We start from the raw sequence: 9,962 nt of genomic DNA on the forward strand, positions 1-9,962 counted from the left end.
GCACAAAATTGTCAAAATAACTATTTCAGGAATCTGGAAGTTAATCAAAAAGCACTGAGAAGCATTAATTCCTGAAAAACTACTGTAGTTCTGGGTAAGAGCAACAGAGTCTGAGGCCTTTCTGCCTGAAATCCCCACACGCTACCCACCTTCCATCCCAGCTTGGTTGGAGAGAGCAGCAGTAGTTCACCAGTATGGGCCTGGCTGGAAAAAACAACAGGTTTGCTGTCAGAGGGGGTGGACTTGATTTGTGGGAGAGATGAAAACCCACAGGTATGTCAGCTAAAATTGTCAACTTTGGGTAGGAAACAAACAAAAACCTGCATCTTCACTGGCCCGAGATTGCAGTCTCAGTCACAGTGAAGGGATTATTGGTCAGAAGTTTAATACCTAATACCCTGGAAATAAGAGAGCATAGCAGGGCTAGAGAAGCTGGCCACAATTCTCTGGCCCACTGGGAAACTATGTGCATGCACATGGGACAGTGGATGAAAGTAATTAACAAGCCAAGGCATGTTTGAAAACCCACTGAAGCTTTGAATGTCCTTTCCAATCTACACACAGATGGAAGCTTTATGGGCTTGAGACGTTTGAGCACAATCTCTGCCTATATTATAAACTAACTACTAAGTTATTCAGGCACAGGAGTGACTTCTAGAAAGTCATCCGAAAGAATAAAAATAAGAACTAAAACTTGGGAAACTAGCAGCCACACACTCTAGGGAGAAAGATTCCACAGTGTAAGTTCAGGCAAATGAGTTTTTAAAAAAGAGTAGTAGGGCCTCCCTGGTGGCGCAAGTGGTTGAGAGTCCGCCTGCCGATGCAGGGGATACGGGTTCGTGCCCCGGTCTGGGAGGATCCCATGTGCCGCGGAGCGGCTGGGCCCGTGAGCCATGGCCGCTGAGCCTGCGCGTCCGGAGCCTGCGCGTCCGGAGCCTGCGCTCCGCAACGGGGGAGGCCACAACAGTGAGAGGCCCGCATACCACAAAAAAAAAAAAAAAAAAAAAGTAGTAAACAGATTTGTGAGTTGCTATAATACATTATTTAAAAATAACCAGTTTCCAGTCAATTACTATGAAACATGCAAAGCAACACTGAACTCAGGGGAAAAATGGAGTCAACGGAAATGGACTCTGATCAACAGAAATGGACTCTGAATGGGACCAGATGTTGGGTTTGACAGACAAAGACTTCAAAGCAGCTAATAATAATAAAAAAAACTATATTCACAGAATTAAAGGAAACTGTAGTCAAAGGAAAATATGATTACATTAACTCAACAAATGGCAAGTCTTAATAGAACAATAGAAACTATGATAAAGAACCAAATGAAAATTCTATAGTTGTAAAACCCAATAAAAGAAATGAGAAATTATCTAAATGGACATAACAGTAGATTTGAGATGGCAAAAGAAACAATCAGTACATTTGAAGGCCGATCAATAGAAATTACCTAATCCAAAGAACAGAAAAAAGACTGAAGAAAAATGAACACAGCCTCAAAGATAAGTGGTAAAACAAAGTATACCAACATACATTTAATGGGGGGTCCTTTTTAAAAAGAGAAGGGAGAAAGAAAGGGACAAAGACAATTTTTTTGAAGAAATACATTTTCTCAAAAATGTAATGAGAAACAATCTATTGATCTGAGAAACTCAACAAGGCCCAAGTAGGATAATCAGGAAAAGAATCACACATGAACATGTTATAGTCAAATGACTGAAAAACAATGACAAAGGGAAAATCTTAAAAGCAACAAAAAACGTAATGAAAGTGGAAATTAAAATGTTACTGGCTGATTTCTCATTCGAAATAAGAGGCCTGAAGGCAGAACGAAAAGAAGAAAGTTAACCAGAAATTCTATATCCAGTAAAACTATCCTTCCCAAATGGAAGTGGAATAAAGACATTCCCAGATAAACAAAAAGTGAGAGAATTCTTTGCTAACAGACCTTCCCTTAAAAAAACTAAAGAAAATTATTTGGGCTGAAAGAAAATGGCACCATGTGGTACCTGGAATATATAGGAAGGAATTAAGTACACTGGAAAGACTATGTATATACATGTTTGTGTGTATATATACACATATGTGTGTACGTAAGAGGAAAACGTGTCTGTGTATGAACATAGAATATATGGATGTGTATATATACATACAGATATTTTTCTCCTAATTTCTTTCACAAGATTGTTTAAAACAATATAACTATATTGTTGACTTTATAACATAGATAAATGCAATATATATGATGACAGTAGAACAAAGGCAGGGGAAAGAAGTGGAGCTTTATTGGGGCAAGGTTAATTTTGTTGGAGTTAAGTCAGTATTAACCGGTAAGTTAAAGATACATGTTATCCCTAGAGAAACCTTTAAGAAAGTAACTTTTTTGATGTTTTAGCTATATTTTTAAAGAGACTTAAATGTACACTAAAAGATTTTAACAAAAAAGAGCAATAAAGGAGGAACAGATGGACAAAAAAAATGTATTAAAAAATGGCATATACACTGCAGAAAAACTGTAGAGGTTGCTCAAAAAATTAAATATAGGACCATATGCTGCAGCAATACCACATCCTGGTATATAGCAAAAGGAAATAAAAACAAGGTATCAAAAAAAACCAAAACAAAAACAATAGTATATAAAATGGCAAATGGCTAATGAAAATACAGCTATATCAAGTACTACATAAATATGAATGGACTAATAAATACCCCAGTCAAAGGGCAGAGATTATCAGACTGGATAAAAGGCATGATTTGTTTATATGTTGTCTATAAGAGTCAAGTATACTTTAGATTCATAGACACAAACAGATTGAATATAAAAGGAAAAGATATACCATGCAAACAGTTGATCATAGAGAGGAATGTAAATTGGTGCAGCCACTATGGAGGACAATATCTGGTTCCTTAAAAAACTAAAAATAGAGTTACCATATGATCCTGCAATCCCACTCCTGGGCATATATCCAGAGAAAACCATAATTTGAAAAGATACATGCACCCGAACGTTCACTGCAGCACTATTTACAATAGCCAAGACAGGGAAGCAACCTAAATGTCCATCAACAGAGGAATGGATAAAGAAGATGTGATATATATACACAGTGGACTATTACTCAGCCACAGAAAAGAATGAAATAATGCCATCTGCAGCAACATGGATGGACCTAGAGGTTATCATATTAAGTAAAGTAAGTCCGATAAAGACAAAAATCATATGACACTACTTGTATGTGGAATCTAAAAAATGATATAAATGAACTTATTTACAAAACAGAAATAGACTCTTAGACATAGTTACCAAAAGAGATTGTGGGGGTTGGGGGATAAATTAGGAGTTTGGTGTTTATCTATTTTATATATAGTAGCATGTATATGTAAACAACAAGGACCTATTGTATGTAGCTCAGGGAACTATATTCAATATCTTGTAATCTATAATGGAAGGAATATATATATAAAATATATATATATATATAATATATATATATTTTATATATATATTCAGATTTTATATATATGTATATAAAATCTGAATCACTTTGCTGTACACCTGAAACTAACACAACATTGTAAATTAACTATACTTCAATTTTAAAATTTAAATTAAAAAGATATACTGTGCAAACAGTTAATCACAGAGTGCTTGAGTGGCTATAGTAATATTAAAAACAATAGATTTTAAGAACAGAAATATTACTAGACAGAAAATGGGCCATTTCATGACAAAGGTCAATACATCATGAGAATAAAACAATTATAAATGTATATATACAGCTAATAACAGATCTTCAAATTACATGAAACATAAATAGACAGAATTGAAAAGAGAAAGAGACAAGTATTAACTACGACGTGACCTGTCACATGTAAAGTATTTCACCGACAACAACAGATTCTTTTCAAATGTATACAGAACATTCTCCAGGATAGGCCATATGCTAAGTCATAAAACAAGACTCATCTCCCAGAACAATGGAATGAAATTAGAAATCGAGAAAAAAATTGGGGAAATTCCCCCAATATTTGGAATTAAACACCACACTTTAAAATAACCCATGGGTCAAAAAAGAAATCATAAGGAAAATTAGAAAATACCTTCAATGGAATGAAAAAACACAACATATCAAAAACTTTGAGTGGAGCTATATAGTGGTTAGAAGGAAATTTACAGTTTTAAACATGTTAGAAAGGAATAAAGGTATTAAATCAATAATCTACGTTTCTACATTGAGAAGCAAAAGAATATCAAATCTGAACTATGTGGAATAAAAGAAATACTAAAGATCAGAGCACAAATCAATGAAATAGAAAACAGAAAAACAGAGAAAATCAATTAAGCCAAAAATGAGCTCTAATTTGGTAAACCTTTAGCTAGCTTGACCAAGAGAAAGAGAGGACAAAAATTGCCAAAATCAGAAATGAAGGAGGGGTATCATTATATACCCTACCACAATTATGCCAACAAATTAGACAATTTAAATGAAATGGAGATAAGACGTTTCTCCAAAATAGACATACAGACTGCCAACAAACACATGAAAAGAGGCTCAACATCACTAATCATTAGAGAAATGCAAATCAAAACCACAGTGGGGTATCACCTCACACCCGTCAGAATGGCCATCATCAAAAAATTTACAAACAATGCTGGAGAGGGTGTGGAAAAAAGGGAACCCTCTTGCACTGTTGGTGGGAATGTAAATAGATACAGCCAGTATGGAGGTTCCTTAAAAAACTGAAAATAGAACTACCATATGACCCAGCAATCCCACTACTGGGCATATACCCTGAGAAAACCATAATTCAAAAAGAGTCATGCACCACAATGTTCATTGCAGCACTATTTACAATAGCCAGGACGTGGAAGCAACCTGAGTGTCCATCAACAGACGAATGGATAAAGAAGATGTGGCACATATATACAATGGAATATTACTCAGCCATAAAAAGAAACGAAATTGAGTTATTTGTAGTGAGGTGGATGGACCTAGAGTCTGTCATACAGAGTGAAGTAAGTCAGAAAAAGAAAACAAATACCGTATGCTAATGCACATATATGGAATCTAAAAAAACGGTACTGATGAACCTAGCAGCAGGGCAGGAATAAAGATGCAGATGTAGAGAACAGACTTGAGGACACAGGAGGGTAAGGGGAAGCTGGGACGAAGTGAGAGAGTGGCACTGACATACATACACAACCAAGTGTAAAATGGACGGCTAGTGGGAAGCTGCTCCATAGCACAGGGAGATCAGCTCCGTGCTTTGGGACCACCTAGAGGGGTGGGATAAGGAGAGTGAGAGGGAGGCTCAAAAGGGAGGTGGTATGGGGATATATGTATACATATAGCTGATTCACTTTGTTATATAGCAGAAACTAACACACCATTGTAAAGCAATTATACTCCAATAAAGCTACTAAAAAAATTTATTTTAAATAATGATGAATTGAAAAATAAATGGAGAAATTTCTAGATTACACTTTTTTTTTTTTTTTTTTGCGGTACGTGGGCCTTTCACTGTTGTGGCCTCTCCCGTTGCGGAGCACAGGCTCCGGATGCGCAGGCTCAGCGGCCATGGCTCACGGGCCTATCTGCTCCACAGCATGTGGGATCTTCCCAGACCGGGGCACGAACCCACGTCCCCTGCATTGGCAGGTGGATGCTCAACCACTGCGCCACCAGGAAAGCCCATATTACACTTTTTAAGCAGGGCTATTTCTCCAGAAGAAATAGAAAATGTATTTAAACTTATATACATTGATGAAGTTGAATTAGAGAAGAATGCTTCCTAACTCAGTTTATGAGGCCAACATTAACCTAAAATGTCAGAGATGTACATTGTACATCTAGAGCAAGCACTAAGAAAATCACGAAAAAAAAAAAAAAGCTAAAAAGTTAACAAATTAAAATGGTACATTACAGAAGTAAAGGACAGGCCAGTGTTACTCTTGAACATAGATGCAAAAATCCGTAATAAAATATTAGCAAACTGAGTCCAGCAATATATTAAAATTGTTGCTTGTTTTTCACACTTAAAAATGAACTGTTGGAGATACAAATAGATGTTAACACAGGAAAAAATAAATCCATAATATTTTTGCCTTTATTAATGCAGATTCCAGAAGTGATTAATTGCCTCTCAGGACTCACCTCTCCAAGTGAAGAGCTGGATTATTAAGCATTAGAATGTGCTAATCATTTCTGATAAATGAGGTCATGGAAAAGAACAAGACAAAACTAGAAGAGTAAAATGCATAGAGAGAGGCATCTGTGATGCTGAGAAGTCTGTAATCAACCTCTGTGCCCAAAATGCCAAAAGGAAATCCCGGACAGGCAGGGTCAGTGTGAGGAACGAGGAGGACCTGGGAGAGGTGGAGCAGGGTGGGAGGCTGTGCACGCGGAAGGAGCGCTGGCTTAGACTGCAGGAAAGGCACAGAGGCTGGGCACAACGTAAACCTCCTTAATCTGTGAAGATCACAGCACACCGAACAGTGTAACAAATGGACATTGACTGTATTTTAGACACACTTTTTTTTTTTTTAACAGCTGTACTGAGGTATGATTTATATACCATACACAATTCACACACGGTAATGGTGTGAAGGGTACCTTGAAAAATTTTAGCAAATTTCCAGAGCTAGGCAACCACAAACCCGGTTTTAAAACACTAGGATCATGCCCCCCAAATTCCCTTCCGTGAATCTGCACTCATTCCCCACCCACATTCGCAGACCCAGGACACCATGATTTGCTTTGTCTCCGTGGTGTTTCCTTTACTAGGCTTTCCCTACTCTGAAAGACATATGCCTAATTCCAAGTTAGAGCAGCGGACAGGCAGTGGGAACGCCCCAAATTCCTTGCCCCACCTCGCCACACAACCACGTATGGCCAAAGTTTCTTTAGTTTCTTTAGACCTGGGAAATAAGTTTTTCTGCCTTTCTGCAGAAGTCATAATAGTAACTTAAATGACTTACCAAGGAAAACTTTTCACATTTATTACCACGGTTGAGGAATATCCCAGAGGCATGACTGTGGAACCTAGAAGCAAAAAGCGATGCATTTGGGATACGAAAGTAACTGGAGATGCAGAAACAAAGAGCCTACACTTAGAGGGGAGATGTTAGTGGAAAAGATTTTCCTTCTTGCTTTTAGATTCCCATAACCAACATCAGATATTGAAGGAGAGCAATCGTTTCATGCATTTAAATGCTATTCTGAAGCAAAACTGTTTTCGATGAGTGAGAGAGTGGGATTCTCTGTTCTTCCTGCAGGCTCGGCCTGTGGATTACCCTAAGGACTACCTGTCTCACCAAGTTCCCATATCGTTCCACAAGCACTGGAACATCGATCCCGTGAAGGTCTATTTCACATGGTTGGCACCCAGTGAGGAAGACAGAGCCAGGCAGGAGACACGAAAAGGCTTTAAAGAAGAGTTATAAAGCATGGTGGCCTGTGGGCATAGGCAGGACACAGCAGCAGAGACTGGCATTGTCCTGCTGTGCTGGATCACACTGCTTACGTGCGACATGCAGCATCGGAAGCTTCCTGACTTTAGGTGGACGTTATTATACGGTAATTTTTGAGTTGAGGGTGGGGAAGGAGCCATAGGGAAAACAGAGATTTTTGTTTTCTGGGAAAGATCACTTGCTTTAGCATTATGCAGTTATTGTAATACACAATGATTACTGTGTATTTTTCAAGCTGTGAAACAGCAGCTTTATTTCTGTCATGGAAAAATAAATGGTACCAGAATTTTCCTTCCTGTCCTGTCTCTTCATTATAATGAAAGTTTCAGCTGGGCATGAGTCTGGAGAGACGTGACTGTCTGTTATATACATAAAATAAAGAAGAGGGAAGGTCTCTTGATCTGGATATTACAGTGGGGTGAACTTTTTAACCATTTTATTGATGTTCGAAATTATTTCCTGGTAACTCAGTAGGAAGACTGCTGTATTAAGGATCATTCATAAACCATCATAAAAGTCTAGTGATGAAAAATCCCCTGTAGTCTATAATCCAGGTTGTTATGTTTTATCTATTTTTCTGTTTGTACCTCATAAAAAGAGAATAATAAGTCTTCGGAGAGAGTTTCTCCTTCTTTAGAGGTTCATCTGTGTTCTATTTCTCCCTGAAGCCCTATCTTTACGACCTACTTGTAACACACAAGTGTAGTGGCTCCTGCCAGAAGATAATGTTCTCAATATTAAAAAAAAAAAAAAAGTCGTATTTTATTCAAGTCACTGAGCTCTGAGTCTCAGGAAGTGAATTAAATTAATTGTACCTGGTGTTTTACTCTTATTTTTATTTGTATGTTAATGTAATGACTCTCTCCAGACTCAGAATAGACCCCCCAGTGTAAGGGAGGACCGCATGGTGATTTGGCAACTTCCCAGGGTTCTTAAACAATGAAATCTACAGACAGTATTTTGAAACAGCTCTAATTTCCAAATCATACCTTTAATATACAGTAACTTAATATATTATTAATTTTAAAGCATATTCTGTATTTAACATTTTAACTATATAATTCAGTTTTCTAGAGGTATTTGCATAAAATTTGATTTTGATATGTCTTAAACTAGTTTTGGTAGAGTAAAATACTTTCCTCTTTTTTTTAAATAAAAATTGTTATTCATTAATTTTGCCTGTAATGTTTTTATATCCAAGCACAGGGTTTTAAAGCCATGCCACCAAAAGTATCCATGCGTGTGTTTTTTTTTTTTTTTTTTTTTTTTTTTTTTTTTTTTTGCTGTACGCGGGCCTCTCACTGCTGTGGCCTCTCCCGTTGCGGAGCACAGGCTCCGGACACACAGGCCCCGCGGCCATGGCTCGCGGGCCCAGCCGCTCCGCGGCACGCGGGATCCTCCGGGATCGGGGCACGAACCCGCGTCCCCTGCATCGGCAGGCGGACTCCCAACCACTGCGCCACCAGGGAGGCCCCATGCGTGTGTTTTTTAACAATACATTTTTTTTGTAGCTTGTATATAACTGATTTCCAAAATGATGCAATAGTATTCACCCTTTTTCCAAACTAGCAAATACCAGGACTGTTGTGTTTTCAGTGATAACTGAATAATACACTGGTTTCATTTCTGTGAGGGTGGGTTTTGTGGTCTGTCCAAGGAGTGGATCCGGGATGATCGGCTGGATGAGAAGCACCCGAAGAATGTATAGATCTGGCCAAGCTACTGCTGGTGACATCAGTAACGCTGTCACAGCAGGGACTCCCGTCACTGTTAGTCACCTTCACGTCATGTGTAATCGTGCTCCTGGAGGGCCCGGCTGCCTAACCCAGGGGAGAAGAGCCTCCAGTTCCTATTCTTGCCTAACACTGTCACACTCAGAAAAAAGTCCTCATTTCATAGGACTGTCCTGGCGTCCGTACAGGAAGACCCACATCATCACGCCTTCCCTGTGTTATGACGATCAGTGCCTTCTACTGATACCGGAGCACCTTCTCTGGTACTTTTAGGTGTTCGTTATGTTTACTTTTTGGAAGGATGTAAGCCTAACCACAAGTAAAAGACCTTTGCCTGAATTTCTCATTTCTCAGATTATTTATTAGTCCAGGTGGAGCGGGAGTTGGGAGGGCTGTGAGGAAAAGGAATGAATGAAATCAGAGGAAAAAGTTGGCAGCTCAGTAAACACAGTTTTTAAAAAGAAAAGTAAGAACCTATCCTTTTTACAGAAAACCATCAGACATTGAAGATGTATTTATACCAAGTCTATAAAACCATTATCTATTTTATTATACAATGAATTGGAGATATTGTGGAACTGATTCTCCTAGAATTCATAACTTAAGGACCAGTTTTGAATCTGTACTTTCCTGGACAGATACTTTCCTATTCATAGTTTCTTTGCCTTTTAAATAGAAGTTTGCTTCAAATGGCCTATTTTTATACTGGGGTATCAACATCAAGGAGGTAGAGGTGGAATCACTGGAATGCCATTTTT

At 38.2% G+C, this 9,962-nt stretch overlaps 1 protein-coding gene across 1 annotated transcript in view; it reads left to right on the forward strand.

Annotated features, from left to right (window-relative positions):
- B3GLCT (beta 3-glucosyltransferase) overlaps nt 1-7,762 on the forward strand; it is a 117,444-nt gene extending 109,682 nt beyond the window's left edge. Inside the window, exon 16 of the mRNA XM_060079753.1 lies at nt 7,277-7,762. Within this exon, the coding sequence (XP_059935736.1) occupies nt 7,277-7,444 (168 nt within the window). The 3' untranslated portion in view covers nt 7,445-7,762. The remainder of the gene's footprint in view (nt 1-7,276) is intronic.
- The last annotated feature ends 2,200 nt before the right edge of the window (nt 7,763-9,962 follow it).

This window comes from Mesoplodon densirostris, chromosome 17 (assembly GCF_025265405.1).
Source record: "Mesoplodon densirostris isolate mMesDen1 chromosome 17, mMesDen1 primary haplotype, whole genome shotgun sequence".
In the NCBI taxonomy this organism is placed as follows: Eukaryota; Metazoa; Chordata; class Mammalia; order Artiodactyla; family Ziphiidae; genus Mesoplodon; species Mesoplodon densirostris.